This window comes from Mytilus galloprovincialis, chromosome 7, assembly GCF_965363235.1.
Source record: "Mytilus galloprovincialis chromosome 7, xbMytGall1.hap1.1, whole genome shotgun sequence".
In the NCBI taxonomy this organism is placed as follows: Eukaryota; Metazoa; Mollusca; class Bivalvia; order Mytilida; family Mytilidae; genus Mytilus; species Mytilus galloprovincialis.
In genome coordinates this window covers 83,515,094-83,542,968 of record NC_134844.1, presented here as the reverse complement: position 1 = coordinate 83,542,968, position 27,875 = coordinate 83,515,094, and the positions used below count along the sequence as shown (strand labels likewise).

Below are 27,875 nucleotides of genomic sequence, written 5' to 3'. Positions count from 1 at the left end.
TACATAAATATGCCGTTAGTTTTCTCGTTTTGCATTGTTATTTCGGGACCTTTTATAGCTGACTATGCGGTATGGGCTTTGCTCATTGTTCACGGCCGTACGGTGACCTATAGTTGGTAATTTCTGTGTCATTTTGGTCTCTTGTGGAGAGTTGTCATCTTCTTTTTTATATCTATTGTACACATTTTGTTTTTATCTCTGATATAGTCACCTTAAAAGGGTTCCTTGATAGAATTTTAATTGTCAAAATGACTTGTTTTGTGCTTATTTTCATTTCAAATACCATAGATGAATATAATAGGACAGACAAGGAACAACCAATGAAATGCATATGCAATGTATTTAATAAATTTGGCCAAGCAATTCTACAGGAAAGCTCCAAGAGATTGTACAGGAAGGCTCCGGGCGATTGTACAGTAAACTTGCAAGCGATTGTATATGAGCGTCACTGATGAGTCTTATGTAGACGAAACGCGCGTCTGGCGTACTAAATTATAATCCTGGTACCTTTGATAACTATGTACAGTCAATAAAAATATCCGACATGGAGAAAATGAATATATTTGAATTTCTACTGGGACAATGGCTTTGAAACTATCAGACAGGTAAGACTATATATCAGTAAATGTACATGTGAAAATTCAGGTAGCAAACATTGATTTTTCGATGTTTATTTGGCATTTTTGATCGCTGTTGTGTGACAATTTTGATCGTTATACGCGGAGCTCCACCAATCTAAGGAAAACGTTTGGATGCATTTATCTTTCTTATTATTTTATTGGTTCATATTTACATAAAGAATGTTTTAGATACCAAAACTTGAGGTAGAAACGTTATATAGTAACATAAGAGTTCATCAAAGTTTCCATCAAGCAACTTGTTATTTTGCAAATGTCGGAGCCCCGCTTGACAGTCCCCCGAATGGCCAAATTATAAGAAAACCGCACAGTTCCGTTCCCACACTGTGACATTGAAATAATTAAAGAGTTTATATAACAAACAAAAATCACTTGATTAGACTTGACAAATATTTCTCTAAAATGAGGGACTAATTAAGTTATCGGGTTACAGAAAAAATAGCACATAGATAATAATCAACAATAGAACTATAGAATTATCTATCGATTAAACATACACACATGATAGATAAATTGAAGTAAAATGTCGCTAATTGAAAAAAAATTTGAAACATGAAATTAGATAAGGTTAATCTTCTAAACTTGACATAAAACCTTTCATAATAAAACAATAACAAAATATGTACGTGAAATATTGCAAATATAAGAAACAACGATTTTACAAAATTATGTTATAGATGTCCAAAAAGTCTCAAAATCAATTTTGTCTATTTTTCCACTGTGACATAGGGAACATTAAAAATAGCTGGTCTGTTGTTTCCAAAAACTATCCTTTACTTTAAAGTCTTTAAACAGCATTAAGAAGACAAATCAAGGTAAAACAAGAATGTGTCCAATGTACACGGATGCCCCACTCGCACTATCATTTTCCATGTTCAATGAAATTGGGTAAATAATATAATTTGGCATTAACATTTGAAAGATCATGTCATAAGCAACATGTGTACTAAGTTTCAAGTTGATTGGACTTCAGCTTCATCAAAAACTACCTTGACCAAAAACTTGAACCTGAAACTTGCACTTTCATTTTCTATGTTCAGTGGACCTTAAAATTGGGGTCAAAAGTCTAATTTGGTCTTAAAATTAAAAAGATCATGTCATAAGCAATAAGTGTACTAAGTTTCAATCAGCTTCATCAAAAACTACATGGACCAAAAACTTTAACCTGAAGCGGGACAGACGGACGAACGAACGAACGATGGAACGGACGGACGGTACGACAGACGAACGGACGCAGAGACCAGAAAACTATCGTAGGTGGGGCATAAACAAAACCTGAAAGAATCGAGTTATCTTCACAAGGGACGGGACCAGATGAGTTGACAGAGTAAGCGTCGTCTCCTGTATTGCATGCAACACTCTCCTATACGAATCCTCTTCTCTTCGACTGGTTCCTTATTTTATGGGACAAACTTTGTCTAAGGTTTTCTCAAAGATAATGATACTTTTTTTCACTTTAACAATTTTATCCACTCAATTCATACAAACTTTCGTGATTATGTTAAAAGTATCTCTAATAATCAACTTGAAATTAAAGGATACCACTGATACAGTTCAATCTATGTCACTTTATACTTACAACTAGACATTGACACTTGTGTTGGCAACTGAACTATTTATATATGTAACAACCGTAAAGTATTCCTAATCCAATAAATTCATCATAGAAAAATTTAACAAAAAAAAATGTATTAAATGAATTTTAAACTTTCTTTCATACAGTATTTTGAAGTTGAATGTGTTATGCATGTGTTATGTGTGGAATATGTTTGTGAATTTCTTTATAACAAGAGTATCCTCGTTGTTGGGATGCTCTTTAGCCTAGCAAGAATTATAAATAGGCAGACATGTCCAATTGAATTGTCTTTACAACTGAGGTAGTATTTGGAGAATGTCAAATTTCCAGTTTTCTAGAACGTCCATTTATAGATCACTCTAGACCTAATCATTATAACCACTCCCTTCTTAATGTGATATAAATACTAAATTCGTGGGAGATCCTGTTAATTGATTGATTATTTTAAATTGCTTAACTTCTAGTGGCAAATATTACGAGCATATTTGGGACGAGAGCAAATTGATAATAAATACAATTGTTAGGTCCTGTAGTAGATGGTAGGGACCGTTCGGAATGAAAGTTTGGAAATTTGGACTGCCACTGAAAATGGTGATATATGTTAGATTAGGAAAACCTTTTTACGTGGCAATGTGTCACCTATGAACCCCTCACAGAGAGGGTTCCTAAATGTGCAGAGAGTATGGCACTTTCTTTACACGAGGCGTCTTATTTAATTTCCTTATTCTCACCAGACGTGACTGCATATTTAAAATCTATGGCCAGCCAAATGGACACCCTACTTTGCAATGGTTATATTGCCTGTCGGAATACTAATTGTAACTATATTTCCTTCCCCATCCATCCTAATTAGCGCTTGTAAACTGCAATCCTGCTTACATATTTTTAGGTGGTTTTTGTCTCGCCTTGATGAGGTCGAAAAAGTGCGGCTTTGCGTGCTGCAATATAATAGTTTGTAATTATGTCAGTATATAGGGAACCGCTAGTGGTATAGGTCAATGACACTTGGTGTGCAGTTATGTTATTATTGGGAAGTCACATTTTCATTGATATAAATTGGCCCGCTCCCTTATTCGTCGTTTTTTTACTTTGAAACTTTTGCTTAGTCAACATGTATTAGTCTGCGATAAGATAATGAAATGAAAGAGTGCCACTAATGATAAATCGACGGTATTTGATATGCAGTTTTATAAGCATTGGAATTTCTAATTTTCATGGAGGTTATTATCCCTGCAATTTCATGATTTTTTTACTTTGAATGCTCTGCATAGTTATTTTCATTTTAAGTTGCATTGTATTATCAAAATAATATTGTAGTAACGTAAAGGTGAGACATATCTCTGTGTCAAAAGTTATCTTTATATTGTTGTAATCGATATAGTCATTCATTAATGAATAAATGACATTAATGGTCAATTGGATTATAAGTTTTAAATTCTTTTAACATACTACTTAATTGCATGTAACAGTTTTAATGAAAGTCAAATATTTTGTTTCAAAACATTTTGTCAAGTACGTGTGCAAAAACGATATTTTCATTTACAATTGTTAACGAGGTTTTCTTTACTAGCATTTCCTTGAAAAAGTTTCATTTGTTAGATATTTCAAATTCAATTAAAATTTAACTTCACAAATGTAAATTTAGTGCACATATAGTCCTGTATTCAGCATATGAATATAGAATGAAGGATGTTACCAAACATGAGGATTTTACTATTGGTGGTCAAAACTTACCGTGCATACAAATCACACATAGACGGTACAGATGGTTGAACTTTGGATGAACATGCAACTTGACAAAGATTCTAATAAACGTCTATATATATATATATATATATATATATATATATATATATATATATAAATTAGTGATAAACTGACTGCTATTATCCTTAAATTGTTGTGTAATGTTCCATGCGTCCATTAAATATTTCGATTTGTTCTACACAACAAAAAAACAGTGAATACACCTTTCGTATAAATTGTTTGAATGGATTTGAAAAGATTTTACTTTATGTGCAATACTTTTGTCATAGTTATATAAATCATATTTTAAAATCGATATAGATATGGCAGTATTGTCAATTCAATGGGAAGTATTGTCAATTCAACGGTTTCATATATACAAAAGTTTTTGAATAAAACATATTAATTGAATGAAACTATTTCGAACTTGAGTATTTGGTTACAAAGTTTAAATGGATGTTTTCTCATTGATCATCCATTTTATTCTTGCTTGGTCTAGATAGGTTTACAAAACAGTCATTACTAATTTGATGAGGGTCTTTATTCCTGGTCATATATTTGAAATAAACTATTACTTTTTGCATGTTGATAAACATATGTTTTTGTGGTGACCAGTTTCAAAACACTTTTTATTGAAAACAACCTCAGTCCTTTAATCGTCATCAATCGATTCAGTAGACAAATCAAAGTAACAAATAAAAACTTGAGGAATTTCTCTTTTACTTGTTCCTCATTTAATGAGGAAATTTTTTTTAAAGATATTTTCAAAGAGAAAAGAAAAAAAACTAGCAGTCTAGTTTTGCTACTTTTCCTTTCATAATTGCGACGTTTAACTCAATTTTAATGCTATTTTTTTACATCGTTCAAATACTATCAAAACAGTTAAATCAAATTAAAGATACTAGGGTTATTTTTGCACGCAAGGAGCGAGTTAATGCTACATTAAACTTATCGGTGGCGCTCAAGATCAAGGCAATTGGAAGACAAAATCAATTACTTAATCAAAAAATAAAGAGCATTGAAAACCAAAAAATCCGAAAAGTTGTATCAATTACAACGAAGGCAATCTATACAAAGACGTTATAAATGGAGATTACTGTCATTTTGATACACATTTCTTTATACAGTTATTACTGTGACGAATTTACATTAATAAAGAGTTTCATAATACCCAAATGGCGTGTGTTTAGACAGTTCTGTTATAAATATTATTATTTATTAATTTGATTTAGCTGTTTTCATAGTATTTGAACGATGTAAAAAAAATAGCATTGGTAAACGAATCATTTATTCAATGGTTTCATTTCATAAGCAATTGCTCTTAAACCAGTCAACCGATTTTTCGCCATTGTTCAGGGTATATCCTTCTTGTTGTACTGATTCTTTTTGTACTTTTTACCTAGCTCGTAATGTTTTCGCAATGGCAGCCTATCACTGTGAACGATTGGGGTCAATGTTTTAGGGGAAATAACTACAAAACAGATGGACATAATTTTTCATAGTAGATGGAGCTTGATGCGACCACAGAAGTTGAACACTGACCAGTTGGGGGCAAGAATTGACACTAGTGACTACATTCAAGCTTGATACAGCTCTGAATTTGGGTTGTGATTCAATATTTGACCAGCATAGGTTTGCAACACATAATAAATGAGTTTTAAAAAATTATAAAGTTGAAATCGGACAATCATTCCTTTTGAGGTATGGAACCTTGTGGTACAACTTCATACAGATCCATAGACAAGTTATTGGCCTGGAAAAAAAAATGTTGTTGGCCCTTTATTCCTTAACAGTTAGGACAATAACCCCCAAAATCAATCCCAACCTTCTTTTTGTGGAGATCCATACATTTCTACACAATTTATTGTCCAGTTACCAAATGTCTTAAGACGAATAAATATGACAATGATATATAGAAGGTGCCCAATCAACCAATTTTATCGATTTGCCTTAACGGAATAACATACGGCTATATTTTATATCGATGGAATGGGGAGAAAAAGCCTCATCGAAATAGCGTTGTCGTCGTTGTCTGCCGTGGTCACGTTTTTTTTTAAATCAGGGTCAAATGTCAAAGCAAAAAATCAAGAAAAATGCACAGTAACATTTAAATAGCTTGTTTCTCCTACATATATTCGTTTTGAGCAAAATAAAAACAACCAATTTATAGAAAAATATCTTCTGTATCTACATTTAGAACTTATTTTATATTTTTATCGCCAAAAATGACTTCAGATTGACTTTTTTGCATATAGGGTGCAAATTTTAAATTTTCAAACAGCTGTTAAATAACAGTGACCTTGACCTATTTCAAATTCTAAAATGATGCGAGTATCTACTTCATCGGGCGTACAAAATAATTCTTAAAACCTATTAAAATACTCTTTCTGAGCTGATTTAGGGTCCTTGGAAGTGATAGCTAGAATATGACTTCCTCGTGTATCATGGTAACTGTTGATCTACCCTGATGCTGAACAATCGATTCCCCAAGAAATCTGATTAAGGCCTGCTTGTTTTCACTGACTCAAAGAAACTTTTTCCAGTCAGGAATTAGACGACCTTCGATATATGACCTGAAACACTTTAACAGACGAACAAGAACTTGATTCAGCTTTAAAAAAGACTTCAGTTATGTCTGCTAGTGTAAGATTTGTAGCCAGAATGATGCTACAACATTTTGTAATCATCAGTACGAAGATGGTCTAAGTCTGAAGCATCATGCAATAAACTCAAAACTTTCCGTGCTCCCATAGCCTCGATAAAGCTTTTGTTTGTGCTTATTCCTCGCTTATTAATAAGCAATTCCGTAGAAGAACCCTGACATATAACACACTTATCCCATTGTATCTCATGCCTACTTCGTTTCGGGCTTGATGGGCATAGTTTAACAGGACTGTAAATGTGTGCCATATTCCGGGTCTGAAACGTGACCGTAGGATTTGATTTGTATATTACAATTATAACAAAACTATCAATTAAAAAAACCAATTAAAGTTATAAAAACCAACAAAAAATATGTCCAATTACAAAACAACGATCTTCAAACTAACTGGACTATTCCAAATATACAATTTGACCATACAACAAGCAAAAAAAGAAATGAAGTTTGTGACAATTGTCCTAGTTAATGACCTGGTAGTGTAAGCTACAAAATGAATAACCGCACGAGAAAAGGCGTGTTTGAAACAAGGCAAAATTATCTCTAAATTTGTGTTTTAAATTGCTATTTTCTTCTCACCGATTAACATTACACGAAAGATATTTGGCACACATATGAACCATGTGTTATTGATGTAATCAGAGTAAAAATCCCATGAAAGTAACGCACAATACATTTTCTTTCGTTCAAAATAAAGTAAATTTCAGCTAAAAAAATAGTCTAACTAAAATCATGAAATACTTATACTTAAATTATATAAATCTTTTCAGCTTTCGTTATATGATAAATTTAATTTTTAAGCTAACTGATAAGTATCATTTGAACAAATAACACGGAAAGCAATAATTTTATTTTTCGTGATGAAGATGGTCTGTATGATGAGGTATCTGTGGGTACCCTAAGAAACCACAAAATTTTGAAAAACGTGACCACTGGAGCCTACGACGTCATTCATGATTAAAAAATATAATTATTTTCCAATCGTTTGCATATAAATATAGCCGGGTGTTATCCGTTAACTTAAACTCGTTAACTAGACGTCTTTTTCGATACTGGGCACCCTACTAATAATAGTAGATGAGCACAAATGTTTGTGTTGTATAATATCTGAGAAATTTCACAAAATTTATTTTTTAATGGGCAATAACTCAAAAATGATTGTCTGATTTGTAACTTGTTAAATCTTTAACCTGCCAGATTTGCTCTAACTGCTTTAGATTTTAAGAAATAACCCTTAGTTTTTGGTTTAGCAATGTCAGCCATGTTTTTGACTGACTGGAATATAATACATAAACTTAATAACCTGAGTATGATAATGATAAGGATCCTTCAACACAAGTTTTGGTGAAATTGGTTCAATACTTTCTGAGAAGATCTTTGATAAGTTTACAATGACAGCAATTGCCTAGGTGAGCTAAAAGGCCAGTTATATACTAGTAACAACAACAAACAAATACTTCTATTTTAAATTTTTCATTTGACCACCCTTATATGCAGGATATATGGATCTGTAAGTTGATAAGATAATCTTAGACTTTCATTTCTTATCAGGATTCCCATTACATAGGTTTGCTGCTGACAAGGATCCTATTGAAACAAGCTTGTTAATGGTAAAGTTGACATGTACTTTGAAAGTTTTAAAAAAAATGGATGTCTTGACCTTATGGGGGTATCTGTCAGAGATCACCAGGGTTATATAACTTATTTTCCACTTGTGATTGCATGCATTTATTATTGTGATTTTTAAAGAGTTGACAAAAAAAAAGCAAAATTAATTATTGCGATTTCAGGATAATCTGTATACACATATATGTATCAGATATCAGAATGGAAATTCTTACTATTGTGATAATCACCAAGTTGCATTATTTGCATTTATAAAAACCTCTCAATAATTTCTGAATTTACAGTATACTTTCCTCAATTAAACATGTTATAGTTATACTGTAATTAAATAAAATTCTACATAGTTTTATATATATATAATTAGAAAATTCACATCATAATAATTATGTTTTTTTACTTTTAAATTGATACAGTTACAACTTCATTGTAAACTACCTTGACCAAAAACTTTCACCTGGCTAAGGAACAGACACAATAATGGAATGATGCATAGACCAGAAAACTTAATGCTTCGAACTATATTAGCAGGGGATAAAACTGAAAGCTGTGAACATCCAAATGTACTTTATTGCACTATTCATTATCATATAAGGTAAACAAACACAGTTAATAACAAATTAACAAATTCATACAAAGATGTACAAGTTGTCATTGGAGTCAAACAATTTGTAAAATCAATGATTTAGTTTGAGTCCTTATTTGCTAGAGTGTGACCACTTTTTATTCAATGCCAGCATCAATCTTTTGAAGAAGAAGTTTGGTGTAAAGAGAATTTCTTTCTTTGCACATCACTCTGATATACAGGATTATTGTCACAGTTTAAGGAATTCTATGAAAGTCGCTTAAAACTGTTGCATTAAAAATCTTTTTCAGAAGTCTATTTTACTGCCAGTGGGACCACATCCTGCTGGAGATTTTTTGTACACTGGATCTTCTTGAGGTCTACTGGCTGTTTCTGATAGCTCTGGAGGGAGGTGAAGTTTCTTTAAAAGAAAATAATATAATATAATAAACAAATTCATCAATTATAATCTCATAATCTCAACAAAATAAATCTATACACCCCCCAACAAAAATTTTCTACAATTATACCATTTTTTTAAACTGATATTCTACATGTTTTATCCAAACAATATTTCATTTTATTATACTTTATGTTAAAATGCCATATTTTGATTGGTTAATATAAAGAGGGTGATAATTTATCAAATGGCTGAGCGGGTGATAATTTTTTTGATAACTTTCCAGACCAATAAAAAATTGACAATTCAAAGGACAATGAATTGAATTTACATCAAGTAATTAAAGACAATGCTTTTAAAAGTTCTATGTTTTGACTAAGATTTTTTTATTTGACTGTCAAAATAAGAAAATAAAACATTTTGATTTGCTTCTGTTAATTTTTCTAATACCATTAACGTTGTTATGTACATGAAAATACTTTAAAATACAATTCATTTGTAACAAAAATGATTGGACATTCAGTATAATAAATTAAATAACACATACCTGAATGGATGATAGAGCAGACTGGTACCCCACGATTGACAATATTTTCTTGGGGTAACAATCTGCTCTAGCACGCTCTCAGCTATATGTGTTATTTATATAATGTTTAGAAAATATAATGACTGCAATGATAAAGAGTGAAGCAGGTTTTCGGCTGGCAGTCTCCATTTTGGCAACAAAAAAACTTGTGGAGATTAAAATTTGTTATTGGCAAATGGCAAAAGAATTTGGTGAAAGAAATATATATAACGCTCTGATTTCCTCAATCTTGTTTATTTTTTTTTTGGAGTGGAAGGGGGGGGGGGCAACACTGCCAAAGCATATTTAATGTCTTGACTTTCTCATTTTACGATGGTCCAGAAAGCAAAACTTGTTATGAAGAAATATATTCAAAAGTAAGAAAAATCTCTGGCTTTAGTCATTATCCTTCAACTAGAAGGAAAATATATATCCGATAAACTTATTGAATCTCATGTTCCCAGAAGTCAAAATGATGATATCTATATCATGTATATGCAATCCATTACAGTATCTTATCAAAGTAAATGTTTAGTATTTATTCATTACAATGCACACTAAATACTTTTTTAAACTTGGAAATTTACCTCAATAGTGAACTTTTTTCGTCTTAGCTTAAAGCCTAAATCTAATGTGTCTGGCATATGACATAATAAAGAGTTCAGTCGAGGTAGCTGGTGAATTTTCAACAATCCTGTAACAAAAAATAGTCTGTAATTAAAGATCCATACATGTCAGAAGTGAGTTAAGAGATAATAGTAAAATGGCCTTATGCAAACCAAAAAATGACAAAATTAGTAATGTTCAGTCTCGAAAATGCTTTGAACCTTTAACAGAGTGAAACAATTTTTTAAGGAAAACTATTCAAAGTATGAACAATTTAAACACAAAAGCTGTGGAAACAAAACCTAGGAATTTTTCTTATGTTTATTGTATTCCAGTATTTAACCCCTTTACCCCCCATCCCGCCTGTAGGGGTGATAGATAAAACAAATTTTTGATGGATCGTATGACCCTCCATACTTTTTTTGAACTTTAAATAGTGTCCCAGCTGAACTAAAAAATATGGCAACTTTAAGTCTGTTTAAGAGTTTAAAATTGGAAAAACGTGAAAAGTAGCCAAAATCACCTTTTGATGACCACAACGTAACTGGTAGTGGCTGTAGGTATAAACTATTATCATAAATGCATGCATAGGTGGTATAGGAACCCAAAGAGGTATAATGTGGCCAATAGGAATCTGGTCTGTAAAATCTAGATCTCAGTTTGTCAGAAATCCTTAAAAACAGACATTTAGGCAGACCTGACTTGACATTAATAATTCCGCAGCAAGACACTTAAGTCCCATTTACCTCCAGCTAGTATGAATGGACTGATGTGATCAGAGGGTAATACTTAAAGAAACACAGTCTGGTCAATGTTCACCTCTCAAGCTTGTTTTAAAATCGGAAAATAGACTGAAATGACCATTTTTCAATAGGGGGGGGTTCAAACCCACCAGAAAATAATGTTGTGGGTGTGTTCTAGTTTAGTTTAAATTAAAACTCAAAAACTTAACTTTGACCACTGAACCATGAAAATGAGGACGAGGTCAGATGACATCTGCCCGCTAGACATGTACACCTTACAATCATTCCATACACCAAATATACTAGCCCTATTGCTGATAGTATCTGAGATATGGACTTGACCACCAAAACTTAACCTTGATCACTGATCCATGAAATGAGGTGCAGGTCAAGTGAAAACTGTCTGACGGGCATAAGGACCTTGCAAGGTACACACATACCAAATATAGTTATCCTATTACTTATAATAAGAGAGAATTCAACATTACAAAAAATCTGAACTTTTTTTCAAGTGGTCACTGAACCATGAAAATGAGGTCAAGGACATTAGACATGTGCCACCGCCACCGGATCACTATCCCTATGTCAATCTTTCTGCAACAAAAGTTGCAGGCTCGACAAAAACCAAGGGTTCAAGATTTCTAAATACTAGCAATCTTTTTAGTATTCATTCCAAAAACAACACACAAATGGGAGTTAAAAAAATAACTGAAAGACAAATAATTACCAGAGCTCCAGATAAGAATTCACAAATTGGGTTTTTTACCCACCATTTTCTTATACAATTGGGTGATAAAGTTTTTTAATTGCATTATCAATTCCAATTCACCCCTCATGTTAATATTAAATTGGGTTTTTCACCACCAAGCTCCTTAATGTATTGGGTTTTTCATCAACACAATATTGAATATTTAGGCAATATCAACCCCAGATTTTTTCCATCTTATGGTGACTTGAGAAACACCAATACCACTCAGATTACAATTCTACCATGACAGGTAAGTTTGTATCTAGCCTATAAAATACTTATTTAGCCTTGAGAATTGAAAGGTCAGTTTATCCCATGCATACAAAAGAAGTTTACCTATGAGGGTCAGAATGGGGTTTACAGAATAGAGAATACATGTAATAGCAACAAAAAATAATAGAGAATAGAGAAAATGAACATCAAAATAAAGAATAGAGAATAATTTACTGCAGTGCAAAAGTATAAGGAATAACTGTGCATAATAAAAAGGTAACTTAGGTAACTGTAAGGCATACTGATAATATAATCATGATCAATGAACATAATTGATAAATAATCTTGTAACAGAAAGACTAAATAGTAAAATCATTTTCATAAGAATTTTACAGAATGAGAGTTATTTCAAGGCTATTAAAAGAAAATGCCCTGAAACTTTAAAGAATACAGATATTAACAAACCCATCCAGGTCCTCATGTTATTTACCTTGTCAAAATATAGGCCACACCATTATAATCTACACATCTAGTCAAACTGGTTTTAAACTAGAGATCTAGTCAAACTGGTTTGGTATAACTGACAGTTTGCTCCTGCCCTAGATGTCTATTTCACACTGACCTTATGTGTTTGTGCTTAGAGTACATTGTACTGTCATATTTATTGGTTTTCTGTTGGGGCATGATCTAAACCTGCAAAACAGTGGCTTGAGATTTCAATTTAAAAGGAATCAATAAAATCTTAAAAGTTTATTCTATATGAACTGATTTTAGTATAATAAATTAATATTTGGAATTTCATATCCTGCTTGATGATTTTTTTTGGGACCAAGATGTTTTCTTCATTCTAATTCACATTATAATTATTTAACCTTCAATTCACATTAAAAGATAATAAAAAAATCAGCTCTCGTTTAGAATATTTTGCAACTAAATTATAATCCTTTAGAATTTGGTGTAAACAAAAAACAAGAGAACCTGCAAGCAGAGTCTATTTCTATAAAGCCGATAGTTTTTTTATATCTGAAAAGAAAACTAACACGTAAAAAAAAGGCCGAAAGTAACCCCTAAATTTCAACATTAACATATTTTGAACAATTGAATCAAGATGCACAAAGTTTAAGCATTGGTCAGAATATAGGGTTCTTTTGTACTAACAATATCACAATAACAATAAAGTGACCTTAATTTTGGACAAGGTAAATGGCATGAAGCCAATTTTACCAACTTCTTTTGTATGAATGGGATAAACTGACCTTTCAATTCTCAAGGCTAAATAAGTATTTTATAGGCTAGATACAAACTTACCTGTCAAGGTAGAATTGTAATCTGAGTGATATCGGTGTTTCTCAAGTCACCATAAATATGTTTCTTTCTTTGTTTAGCTGTTTTATTTGGTTAGGGTTAGGGTTATTTGCTAGCTGTTTTATTTGGTTTATTCACTGAGGAGCAATTGTAGGTTTAATTTGTGTTCTGTTTCAAACCGTCTGCAAGTTTTATATTTTCTCATATAAACTGTAAAAAACGGATATATGTATTCACAGGCACTCGTCTTATACCTTTACAATGCTTTATATAATAAATTCTGAGACCATGCAGTGCCTGCGTGTGTATTCATTAATTAACCGTAAAATGAAAAAAATAGTATATAAACTCTAATTATACTTGAATGTTTTTGTTTTATTCCAATTTTCATAAATCTGGGTTTAGTTGTCTACATGTTGTATTATTAGAACTTTTGGTTTCTGATGCTTTTTCATGTCATAATTGATTTGGCCTTTCACTTTTCAACTGATTTCATTTTTGAATAATTACATAAGATGTATGTTTCATTATAATACTTTATTCTGATTGGCTAACTGCACATCATGTGTTATTCCGTAAGCAGTTGCATTGCTCAATACAACTTTTCATTCGTGATAACACATGGTCCAACAATAAAGTGCACAGGTGAATTAAATTAAAAAATATATAAAATTCGTGTTTTCATGATCATAGCTAAAAAATGTAATTATAAGTATTGAATGCTTCTTTTTGTAACTTTATAGGGTTGTAAAAGCGTTACCCGAGCGCACATTTTTAGAATGAAGCGCTTCCGCGCTTCATACAAAATGTACTTCGGTCAACGCTTTTACACCCCAATAAATTTAAAAAAAGAAGCATTCAATTCTTAAGGAAACCCTGTTTTTATAAGCAATGTTCTCGTTAAGGTACGCACACACGCCCGTGTGTTCGATGGACGCTTCCTAAAGACACTGGCTGAGTCTTGTTATAATCATCATAACTTTCCGTCAGCTTTTCTAAAGAAGCAGAAAACATGCTTCTATTCAATATTTTACCGGACATTCACTTTCGTTTTAATTCAATGTATGTTTTGATAAATCCTGAGCAATGCGAAAAAAATATGACTTCATGACACACGCTAATTGGATAAACGCTGAGAAGATTGAAATGTTTTCAAAAACATGTGTACCTATTGAGCAACGGAAAACTCTAACAGGGACCCATTTAAGCTACACGATGCAAGGATCTATTTTTAGAACGAAAGAAATTTCCAATTATAAATATTATAAAAATAATTTACGCGATGACTGTAAACAGATAAGGGTAAATAACGCAAATTGTAGCCAATAAAAGGGTTGAGAACTCATGGTTTTGGAATATAATTGGGTGTTCCTTTGAATTAATTGGGTTATTGAACCCCGCAATGGGCAATTGCATTGGGTTTTTTATTATTTGTATTGCGTGATCACGCAAATACGCAGCTTATCTGGAGCTCTGAATTACTGTTCATATTTTCCATTACTTTTACAAATAACTTTGAGAATGCTACATTTTGTATTACTATTTTCAAGTCATCTCTCTTTCTCACAAATTCTATGTCTGGCGTAAATATAACTAGAGGCTCTCCAGAGCCTGTGTCGCTCACCTGGTACTGTATTTACTGATGTCGGCAAGCTTGGTTGGTAGGGTCATTAGACCCTTTTTTTAAATAGATACCCTAGTAATGATTGTGGCCAAGTTTGGTTAAATTTGGCCCAAAGTTTTAGAAAAGAAGATTTTTGTACAAGTTACAAAAATGACAAAAAGTTGTTCAATATTGACTATGAAGGGCATTAACTCCTTAAAGGGTCCTATGACAATTTGGTCATGGTGACTTATTTATAGATCTTACTTTGCTGAACATTATCGCTGTTTACAGTTTATCTCTATCTATAATGGTATTTACGATAATAACCAAAAACTGCAAAATTTCCTTAAAATTACCAATTTTAGGGCAGCAAGCCAACAATGGGTTGTCCGATTCACATACCTGTCAACTGACCCGTATTCTGCGGGTGTGACCCGAGATTTTCACAATTTTGAGGGATCACCCGGAACACCCGCCGGGTCATTGAAATCACCCGGAAATTCCGAAAATGACCCGATTTCACCCATATTTCTTAGCCTTGAGATTGATTTCATAAGTAATATTCCTTTGAAATACCGGCAAATTCGTAATTCTTCCATGAACAGGAAGTTCATCTAGCTATGTAAACTGTCAAATTAAGTGACCCATTAAGTGCATGGCTTCACTTGACAGCTTTGGTGTCAAACACACTGTTAATTAACACCAATTACCTTAGCTTTAGGTCGTAAATAAATTGCACCATAATTTGATTTACAAACTGAACTAGAGTTACTTCCCCTTATTTGTCACCATTCAAAATTATTCCTTATATTTACATTTAATGGGTGAAAAAGATTAAATCATAAAAATATAAAATTCAAATACATATTGAAAAATAACTTTTCATTATTTTTTTATACCTTTATACAATTTTTTAAAAAAAAGTTGAAAATTATTTTTTTACATTTATACTTCCTTTAACTGTATTACTATATTTTATCATAGTCTAATTTCCTTGTCAAATGAAAAATATTGTGGTCAAAGGCTACATAGTCAAAAGTCTCAAACATTTAAGAATTACATTAAATTCTAGTGTTTGATGATTGTAGTATTGTTTCTCAAAAAGGAAAGCACATAAGACTGAGTTACACAATTTATAAAAATTTTTAAAAGTTAAATGAAATAATATTTTATTAGATTTAAAATGACTTAACAAAGTGAACATGCATTGATGTTTTGGTATCTTTGATATACATTATAAGAAAATGTACCATAAATACTGAAATTCAGCTCGAAAAAGTTCGTACGCGTTATGACCTGAGATTTGATTCTTCAATGCAGGTCATGACCTGCAATTTCATCGTCACAGGTTGACAGGTATGGATTCATCTGAAAATTTGTGAGGGGATAGATCTTATTCCGATGGACATTTAAAACTTCAAAGATTTGCCCTAAATGTCTTAGTTAATGTCTTAGTTTTAAAGATATAAAGCAAAAAACTGCATTTTACCACTTTGTTCTAATTTTAGCCATGTCGGCCATTTTGTTTGGTTGGCAGGTTCATCTGACACATTTTCAAAACTATATACCACAATGATGGTTGTGATCAAGTTTAGTTAAATCTGGCTCAGTAGTTTCAGAGAAGAAGATTTTTGTACAAGTTACAAAAAATGACGAAAAGTTGTTAAAAATTGACTATAAAGGGCAATAACTCCTTAAGGGGTTGACTGACAATTTGGGTCATGTTGACTTATTTGTAGGTCTTACTTTTCTGAACATTATTGCTGTTACCGTTTATCTCTATCTATAATAGTATTCAAGATAATAACCAAAAGCTGCAAAATTTACTTAAAATTACCAATTCAGGGGCAGCAACCCAACAACAGGTTGTCCGATTTGTCTGAAAATTTCAGGGCAGATAGATCTTGACCTGATCAACAATTTTACCCCCATATCAGATTTGCTCTGAATGCTTTGGTTTCAAAGATATAAGCCAAAATATACATTTTACCCCTGTGTTCTATTTTTAGCCATGGTGGCCATCTTGGTTGGATGGCCAGGTCATCGGACATATTTTTTAACCTAGATACCCCAAGGATGATTATGGCCAAGTTTGGTTAAATTTGGCCCAGTAGTTTCAGAGGAGAAGATTTTTGTAAAAGCTATGGACGCCGGACGCCAAGTGATGAGAAAAGCTCACTTGACCTTTCAGGTCAGATGAGCTAAAAATATAATCCTGGTATCTATGATGAGATTATTCTCACAAATTCTACATAGTTTTATTCACAACAAATGCTTATTTTAAGACAGTTTATTTCATTTTTCACTTTACAACATTAAACCTTGGAGAAACTTACCATGATATTCTTTACAAGCAGGATTTTTTTCTGAACCAGCAAAACTTTCCAGTTGTATTACTGTATCACATAATTTTCTTAGTCTACCAACATATGCAGGCTGTAAAAACACAAAATGTTTATTTATTTACTATCAATATGTTTTAAAATGAGGAAATAAAAAAGATGCTATAATCTAATACAACCTAGACTAGCAAATGCTACATTTTAAAGATAAATGTTTGAAATAACAAATACTGGCAGTAAAACCCTTGCCAAAGTGTGGTGTCTGTTAGGTTGTACTGGATGTATAAATTTGCAGCCATGAATTTCCAGAATGGGGACATTAAATCTGATGCCTGGTGTACAGAGAATGCCAAGCTCTTAAGGGGCCCCATACCTATGTTATTTGGTTTGTTAAAAAAAGATATACATATGATAGGTGACCTGTAGCAAGGCTAAATTTCTGTCCTTATTCAATATTCCCTTATTTCCTGTAATAGTCTAAATTTCTCTGACCTTAATCTTGGACACCAATATTACAGAACCTACCTATTGTATGTATTGTAAATTTTTCCTGAATATGCATGCAATATTTGCCACTTGACATTAGGCAACCAACAATCAATCAATCAATTGAATAATTCATACCTGCCAACTGTCACTATTTGCAAGGGATTTCCCCCATGGAGGCTCCCAAAATGAAATTTTGAAAGAGCAATTTTGTCCACAATTTAAACAAAACAATTAATTTTACAATGACTTTAGGCCTATAAAAGTATACAAGAGCCAAAAAACAACATTAAAATGTATTTACAGACCCCCATTATGAAAAGTTGGCAGGTATGATAATTGTAAATTCAATTCAACAAAAATATAAATAGTCTAATTATATAATACATACTCATCAACTTAGAAATAGATTTACAAGAAGACAACCATAAATGGAAATGTTTGTATAAAGGACTGATAATCCTTCTTCAGGAAAATTTCATACCTACATAGATATAGGAAGATGTGGTGTGAGTGCCAATGAGACAACTCTCCATCCAAATAACAATTTAAAAAAAGTAAACCATTATAGGTCAATGCACAGCCTTCAACACGGAAAAACAAACTATAAAGGGCCCCAAAATTACTAGTGTAAAACCATTCAAATGGGATCGACATACATACATTGACAATTTGACATACAAGTAACTAACAATATTTTTAGTTTAGTGCAAATGCAATCTGCAAATACAATGTATGTAAGAACAACTGGAAATCATGCAAGGAGTTATTGTTACAATACTAAAATAAATGGTCAGCCACATTCCTCCTGTAAAAATTGTCACATCAAAATTGACAATAAGGCAAGGTCAATACAATATGATGACAAATATTCCTACCAAGTGTACAAGATTTGAGTCTAATGTGCTATCAAAACCCTGCATCTTTCTTGTACAAAAATCTCATACTAAGCTTACATGAAATAAATGTGACGGAACTGTTATCATCATCACAGCAAAGGCAGATCTTAGTAAAGCTCGACATCCATAAAAAAATCTGGGAAGTGAGGAGTCAAAGTTTTCACCCTTCATTCCTCCATTCTCTCCCCACTGTGGTGAACCAAGGGAATGAATACCTTGAACAGAATAATCATCAATTTAGCAATCGACTGACCAGACGCATCACTATGTACTGGTATAAAAAAAATAACTGATAAAAATAGGGATTGACCTAAAGACACACTGTAAAATTTTCTATAATAAACATTGTCTCTTTGACATATTCCCCATTTCCATTCTCAATTTTATACAAAAACATTTAAAGCAGGAGGGATTATAATTCATCCCTGATCTCCTTAGTGTAGTGAACCAAGAGAATGGATAATATAGCACCTGGCTACACTTCCTTATTCAACTATATGTAGTGTTTAGTGTTTGGTGTTTTAAAAAGGTGTGAGTCTTTCAAGGAACACACGTGTAATCTGCCATCTCCAACTAGTACGAGCAGAAAGACAGAATTCTATGTTTAGGTATCAGACAATCCCAAAGTCAGTCCAATTAGTATGGAATTAAAATAGATGGTGCATATTTTCATGATCAGAATCTATATTCATAGATTTCTGTTCAGACTTTTTTAAGGAGTTGATCCGTTTCAGCAAGTGTTGTTGTTATACAGGTTACAATACACCATTAGATTTTATGGGCGCAGCCATTTTATGAGCATAACATGGTATTCAGAATTAAGAGTATGGCTAATCCTGATTGGTCGATATGTGCGCCCGTTATTTTTTATTATTAGAGACTTCGTGCACTCTGCTTTATGCAAAAGGCAAAATAAAAATTATTCCGTAGCCCTAAAGGCACTGAGATGACTTTTCAACGCTTGGACAAGACACGTATTTTTAAGGGCAAAATTGATAGGCATGGGAGATAAGTACAAAATACGCTAAGAAAAGCAACGCGAACCTATATTTTTTGGACCAAAAAATACTGTCCTAATAACTTTTCTTTGATTCTAGCAAGGTTTCGTTAAGAAATTCAACTTTCTAAAGTCTGTATCTCGAAAAAGGCTACCATTGTCGCCTATGGGGAAATTAATTGTTTATTTCAATCTATACAGCATCGACATTTCTTTATCATAGTGGTCAAAAAGTGTCAAAAACAGCCATTTTACTTGACATTTGATGTGAAACCGTATTTTTTGGTGACAAATGAAATATTGATTATCTAGTTTTTATGCTATAGTCTGTTTCATATTTGTATTGCGTTTTACCTTAGAAACAAGGGTGGGCTCGACTTTTGACTTAATGTGGAGCGAATGTGTCATTTTCTGAAGTTCTGTTGATTTGTTCGAAAAGAGCAAGTACACATCTAGAGTTTGTGAATATCAATCGATTTTTAAACATAACAATCTCGACCGAAATGCTGTTATCGAAATTACCAAATTCAGTGAAAATGTACGGAAATGATCCCCTTCGAACATTGAAATGTTCACACGAATAACAAATAAAAGAATAAGAATAGGCATGCCATTTTGTAGTTAACAAACAGTTATCGATGTTAAAACACAAATTTTTACACATATTCCATATTTTGAAATGCTATAGTCTGTTTCAAAAATGTACTTTTTTACGAAAATGGTTTCATTTAAAACTGTTGTTCGAAATTCACCGTAGTAGTTACATATTGGATTGGTTTTCGTATCAATATAATCAGTACTTGACGATATATAAAGAATCATTGGAGAAAGTGGGCATTATCTTCAGGCCCTTTTTAGCAGTACCGCATTTACTCAAAAAAACAGATTTTTTTTTCTTCACATTTTTCGACTGGGGTCACCTCCAATAAAAAATTGTGAAAATTCAGAGAGGATTGCCAGAACGTTTTAAAGATGATTTATTTGTGGCATATATATTTGTGCATCTAACGCACTATAAATTGCACGATACAAGAAAGTATTAAATACCGTATAGGTTACAATACACCATTAGATTTTATGGGCGCAGCCATTTTATGAGCATAACATGGTATTCAGAATTAAGAGTATGGCTAATCCTGATTGGTCGATATGTGCGCCCGTTATTTTTTATTATTAGAGACTTCGTGCACTCTGCTTTATGCAAAAGGCAAAATAAAAATTATTCCGTAGCCCTAAAGGCACTGAGATGACTTTTCAACGCTTGGACAAGACACGTATTTTTAAGGGCAAAATTGATAGGCATGGGAGATAAGTACAAAATACGCTAAGAAAAGCAACGCGAACCTATATTTTTTGGACCAAAAAATACTGTCCTAATAACTTTTCTTTGATTCTAGCAAGGTTTCGTTAAGAAATTCAACTTTCTAAAGTCTGTATCTCGAAAAAGGCTACCATTGTCGCCTATGGGGAAATTAATTGTTTATTTCAATCTACAGTAACTTGATCATGTTGATAATAAAAAAATGTAAACTGAATGCTTCAAATTTACCAATTCTAAGAATATTTCTTTTATCATGTTGTGCATGTTGTGTAGTTGTGGAAAATTTGCCATCATCTATCTTTTGTTTTATTTTTTCCAGCAGCAGGGCATACTTTTCATTCATAGATATTGATGATGAAGAACTGAAATAAAACATCTTTCTAATAAAAAGTCAATTGATAATTCACGGTTAAGAAATTAATAACAGTATGGAATAGGAATAACGCACTTAAAAAAAGTTATTGGAATTACTGTATAGCAGGTTATTTTCGCGGGTGTAAAATTTTGCGATTTAAAATGAATAAGGTATACCAAATATTTTGGAGAAAAATTTACACCCCTCGAAAATAACATGCTATACATACAGTACTTGTTTAAACAAGGAATTACTTGAAACTAAAATCATTTAAAAGCTTCGATATTTGTAGAGTATCTATGGTTTAAAAAACCAAAAGGGACTGCTTTTGCTGTTATCTCACCCAAAGGCAACACCATTTGATGAGATCAAACCAAGGAATTTCCCTAAGTTTATAATTGTCCTGACTAGTGAATCAAGTGTATGTAATGAATACAATACCAGCCACATTGAGTTAGAAAATGTTTCGATATCAGTGACTTCCTACAGACCTTTCGGACTAGCATCTTTAAATCTGGCTCAGTGTGTGGGATTAATACAAAGTAGGATAACATTCATTTACTGGGGATTCTTTAAGATTTATGGGATACCAATTTTCCTGGATTTGGTTTGTTCAAGTGAACCACAAAATTTAATTTAAATGTTCAACCAAATACACATTTGCATCTATCAATAAAAGAGGGACGAAAGATACCAAAGGGACAGTCAATAATAGAAAAAAAATCCTGAATCGTCCAAATTTGGTACCCATGAAATAATTTAATGATTTTTTATTTCATTTGTCACTTCATGTCACACTACAATTAAACAACCACAGTGTAGACCTTTAGGACAGCAGTTTTTTGTGGTTTTTTTGTATGTTTGATGGTTATTTTTTTATGTATGTTTTTTTTCTGTATGATGTTGGTGGGTTTTTTTTCTGTATGATTTTTTTTTTCTTTTTTTCTGTATGATGAAAATTATGGACGATGTTTTTTGTCATACCATGTACATAAATCTGCTTCAGATATTGTAGAATGATCTATGCTGTTAGTCAACTCAGGGTCCATGGTCTTTGTTAAATCATAATAATGTCCAAACTTTATAGATGTTGGGTTTGACTAAAATAAACAAAAGTAGTGTGGCATCTATGTTAATTTGATATGATATGGATATTGAGTTAATTTTGAAATAAGTTCTTGTTGAAACTTGTTTTAAATTAGGATTTTCATTATGGGCACATCTTAATTTTGATTCTGAGCTTCTGGTTTAAAAATAAAGGAAGAATGTATCCAAGGGACACAGATAACCCAGCTTATAAATATATGGAAAATTCAGAAATTTGACAATTTAAAAGGGACATAACTTGAGGTCTGACAGTGAAATTGACATAAAAAACAAAACACTACAAATATTGTTATTTTATATAATTAATAAGAATTTGAATTCAAAAGCCCAAGGTTTGCTGCCTTTTAATTTACCTGATATTTTGGAAGATGTTGATATCTCCATGCTATTTTCATATGTTCATCTGATTGGTTGGTGGCATCCTCTGGTGGTGGTCCTGGATCATCAATGATAGGAGCAGGTAACTCCTTAAAAAATATCATCAATAAAGTTTATTAGTGGACTTTTGGGTCTAGTCTCAAATACTAAATACCAAGAGAAGAAAATTTTCCTATTAAACCCAAAACTCTGTAAAACAACATTTAACCATATTGGATGCACGAATTCTTTATAGTTTACTATGTGGTATGTGTTTTACTCATTGTTGAAGGCCCAATGGTGATCTATAGTTGTTAATTTCTGTGTCATTTGGTCTCTTGTGAAGAGTTGTCTCATTGGCAATCATACCAAATTTACTTGTTTTACTATTTACAGGCTATTTCAAAATGTAACCAAATCCTTGTAAAATATGTTGAATATGGACAAGCATGAATTTCAAACCTGTGTTATCCTAAAAAATTAGCATTACAAAAACAATCAAAATTACCATGTTTTTTACATCTTTTCAAAATTATATAATAATAAAATTGAGAAAGGAAATGGTGAATATGTCAAAGCGACAACCACCCGACCATAGAGCAAACAACAGCCAAAGGCAACCAATGGGTCTTCAATGTAGCGAGAATTCCCGCACCCGTAGGTGTCCTTCAGCTGGCCCCTAAAATATGCATAATAGTACAGTGATAATGGACGTCATACTAAACTCCGAATTATACACAAGAAACTAAAATTTAAAATCATACAAGACTAACAAAGGCCAGAGGCTCCTGACTTGGGACAGGCGCAAAATTGCGGCGGGGTTAAACATGTTTATGAGATCTCAACCCTCCCCCTATACCTCTAGCCAATGTAGAAAAGTAAAAGAATAACAATACGCACATTAAAATTCAGTTCAAGAGAAGTCCGAGTCTGATGTCAAAAGATGTAACAAAAGAAAATAAATAAAATGACAATAATACATAAATAACAACAGACTACTAGCAGTTAACTGACATGCCAGCTCCAGACCTCAATTAAACTGATTGAAAGATTATGTCTTCATCATATGAATATCAGGTACAATCCCTCCCGTTAGGGGTTTAGTATTATACTATCATAAAATATATGAGAAGAACATAACCCGTGTCATGCCAACAACTGTTTTTTTAGAAATAAATGTGTTTAGTTCCGATGCAAAGACCCTATCAGTGAATCAATGTTAAAGCCAAAATATGCAATCTTTAATGACCTGACAACAGTATCGTAACTATATCCCCTTTTAATAAGTCTATTTAAAGGTTTTGTTAGTTTCTGAGGAGAATACTGACATTTTTGAGCTTTATAAAGAATATTTCCATAAAATTTTGGATGTGAAATACCTGAACGTATAAGATGTCTGCATGTTGAGTTATATTTACGAATTATTTCCTTATAAATTCGCAATAGCTTTTCCCAAATCATATTGCATCATGATTTTTTTATGAAGATATAGTTGCATATGTGTCTGGAATAACATTCATCAGGGACACCTTAGACCAAAAGTTTAGGAAAGATCTGAAGTATTTATGAGCATGATTCCATAGTTTTTGTTCTTATAATTTATAGCCAACTTAGGCCTTAAGTGGTCTATGCTTGCATATATATTCACTTCTTTGGAATCTGGTGGATAGTTTCCACATTGGCAATCATACCACCTTATCTCCTTATTATTTTTATAAAACAGAGCAGTCAAATGCAAATACAGGTAATCTTGGTTTTAGAAAAATCACATAATAAAAATCAAAATATATGGTACATGTAATCTGTATATATACGTACCTTAAGAATTTGCTGAGGGTCTCTATCTGCACTTGTTAAATGCAAACTATGCCCTGTCATCACAGCTTCAGAACAGAAATACTTTAACATTAACCTGCCATAGTTACCATACGCATCTTCCTCTGGTAATAGAACATTTATTGTGTAAAATGATACTTGAATATTTCAGATGATGGTAGAGCATATATCTAAAGTCAAGACAAAGTACAGTAGCTAATGTAAACAATGTGTTCAACTTTTTTTTTTATAGCAAACTGACAGAACAGAAAAGAGTATGTGCCTGTCACAAGTCAGGAGCCTGTAATTCAGTGGTTGTTATTTGCTGCTGTATATCATATCTGTTTTTCATTCATTGATTTGTACGTCAAGGCAGTCAGTTTTCTCCTTTGAATCATTTATCATTTTTCATTTAGGGGCTTTCTATAGCTTACTGTAAGGTATAAGTTTTGCTCATTGTTGAAAGATGATAGTGACCTATAAGTGCTAACTTCCACATGATAGGCACATCATTCGGTCTCTTGTGGAGAGTTGTATTGTTTGTATTCATACATACCATTATTTTCTATAGAGATGCATTAATGTCAGATGGGTTCATTCCATACTCCTGATTGTAGATTTTTATCAGAAAATCTTAGTTTGGATGTAACAATTTAGATTAATCTGACTTCTAAATACTCATTAAATTAAACGGATAAATACTATTTAAAATACTTATATGCTGTGCTCTACAGTACATGTACAGTTTATAAGAAACTGTACATAAATGGATTTTCTAGTACTGGTACCTATCCCATTCCTAACAACTTTTTTGTAGGAGAGCTATGTGAAATCAATGAATGATGCTTTAATTGAAAAAAATACTGTACCAAGTAAAAAGACTGTTCCTACTGCAACTCCTCCACCTGAAAACAAAAATAAATTCCATATTTAATTATAAACATTTATACATTTATTTAATTTCAAGTCATTCTTATTCAAACTATAATCAGACAAACCACCATTTCAATTCATAATTAGGATTTACTATCTAATCAATTATGAATCCCTTCAAGTTCGATATTAAATAAAATAAAGAATGGAAACTTTGAATTTGTCAAAGAGACAACAAACCAACCAAAGAGCATACATGTATAAAATTCATCCGACATGAAATTTGGACAATTTATAATTTCTTCTTTACATACAAAAAAACATCAACTGGTTTATGCTTACTTTTTAAGAGGAAGTCAGCGTGCCTGGTGAGAACTACTAGCCTTCCTTATGAAAAATAACAATACTTAAACATCTTAGATTGGAGTTAAACGCACCTGTCATATGCAGGAATGTGACATCCATGGGATGTTTAAGCCATACCCTGAAAAGATGTATTTGCCATGGAACAACATTGTCCATTCTATGTGAAGACATGTAGTCCATGGCATTTTTTTTGGAATAAATTTTCTTTATTTAGTATTGTGATATATATGTCATTGTATGTATATGGTTATTTTAACCTGAAAATGTAATATGCTGTACATGTATATGTATTTATGTATGACAGGCCTATGAAATTTTGAATACAGGTAGTGGGCTAATTGTGATAATACATGTAAGAGAGTAAGAAGTTCTGGTTGTATCTAAAGTCGTGCATATTTTAATTATGTGCTTCTCTTTTGTAAATTGTATGTTATTTGAATGAACTGATGCCATTGTGGTGAAAACTATTGAGGACATTTTTCTTGTGCTTTATTTGTTTAATAAATTTGATGGTCACTGCATCTGACAGTCTCTTTAAACAATGTTAAATGGTGTTTGTCTTTATAAAAGCAGAAATAATTTCATTGCAAATATTTGTGGTTGGTATTAGGCTGTCATTAGACAGCAAGAAGCCAAGAGTACATAAATGATTTATTTTCCGTTTGAATAAAGTGAATTGAGAAAATAATTAATTATTTGTTTTTATACATTATATATGTCATTATGTAATTAACCTGGAAAACACATTAAACCTAACAAAACAGTATGTCTTCATGTCAAAGTCACATTATCTCTTAATGGTCTCAATGCCAGGACCTCTGTGGCATGGAGCACCTTAGATCAGTTGGTATGGGAGCTACCTTGTGAAATAGGGGTCCTGGGTTTCGAATATAGACTAATGATCTCCATTTACACATAAAATATGGACAATACATTTTTTTCAGGGTATGGACAATATGGCGGAATGGGCGATGCATACTTTGGAGTTGAAGTGTGGCTGTCGCATCTTGAATGCACAGAGAGGCCACTTGCATCATTGCATGCACATGTGACGGGATTGTTTCCCTTAGAAAAACTTAGTAGATACTTAGTCAGCTGTAAGCGGTTGAGCTAAGGAAGTACTTCTTTAGCTCAGTCGGTTAACGCGCTGCCTTGTAACACAGAGGTCCTGGGTTCCAGTCCCGGTGGAGACAAGCAATTTTGTAATGAAATTCGTGCTCTCCGATTACATTGGTGCCCAACAATAATAACCCACGGTTAGAAGAATTACCTAGCCAGGTTGAAATATAAATATAAAAAAGATGAAGATATCATCATTATAGAGTATAATGACTCTAGAGGTGGGGGAAGTGTGACGGGATTGCTTCCCTCAGAAAAACTTAGAAGATACTTAGTCAGCCGTAAGCGTTGAGCTTAGGAAGTACTTTTTTAGCTCAGTCGGTTAACGCGCTGCCTTGTAACACAGAGGTCCCGGGTTCGACTCCCAGTGGAGACAAGCAATTTTGTAATGAAATTCGTGCTCTCCGGTTACACACAAATGGTATATTCAGACACTGACAGACATAATCATGATAATATCTCCATAATTTTTCGATCTTAATATATTATCTCATTACATTTTATTAACTATCTAACCTATAATGCTATCTAAAGAAGGAATGCCTGTTGAAATTAGCAACTGGTTGTTGTACAAAGATGGTTTAGCTCCAGGAATTTGAAGTATTTTTGCTTTAGATTTCTTTTGAAAACTTGTTGATGTCATGATTTTGACAGAAACATATGGAAAACCAAAAAATATTTTATGTCATAGACTGCTTTTTAATTTTTCCCTTTTTTTATAAAAGTTATCTTCAACTGTAAACCATGTGTCAATTTTTATGAAATCATCCAATTCAAATTATGTCCCCTTGATTGCTTCTCGGGAGTTTTCGGTCAAAATAAAGAAAACACTCGAGGACGAAATT

The 27,875-nt window shown here is 32.4% G+C and overlaps 1 protein-coding gene across 1 annotated transcript; it reads right to left on the bottom strand.

Moving 5' to 3' along the window:
• Positions 1-8,964: 8,964 nt before the first annotated feature.
• LOC143083842 (elongator complex protein 4-like) lies at positions 8,965-27,823 on the bottom strand. Its single transcript, XM_076260224.1, has 10 exons — positions 27,547-27,823; positions 25,542-25,577; positions 24,676-24,797; positions 22,854-22,967; positions 22,378-22,493; positions 21,267-21,400; positions 18,778-18,935; positions 17,330-17,429; positions 10,360-10,466; positions 8,965-9,228 (listed from the first exon to the last, which is right to left on the bottom strand). The coding sequence occupies exons 1-10, from the start codon at positions 27,671-27,673 to the stop codon at positions 9,115-9,117; spliced, it is 1,128 nt and encodes a 375-aa protein (XP_076116339.1). The 5' UTR covers positions 27,674-27,823; the 3' UTR covers positions 8,965-9,114.
• Positions 27,824-27,875: the final 52 nt, after the last annotated feature.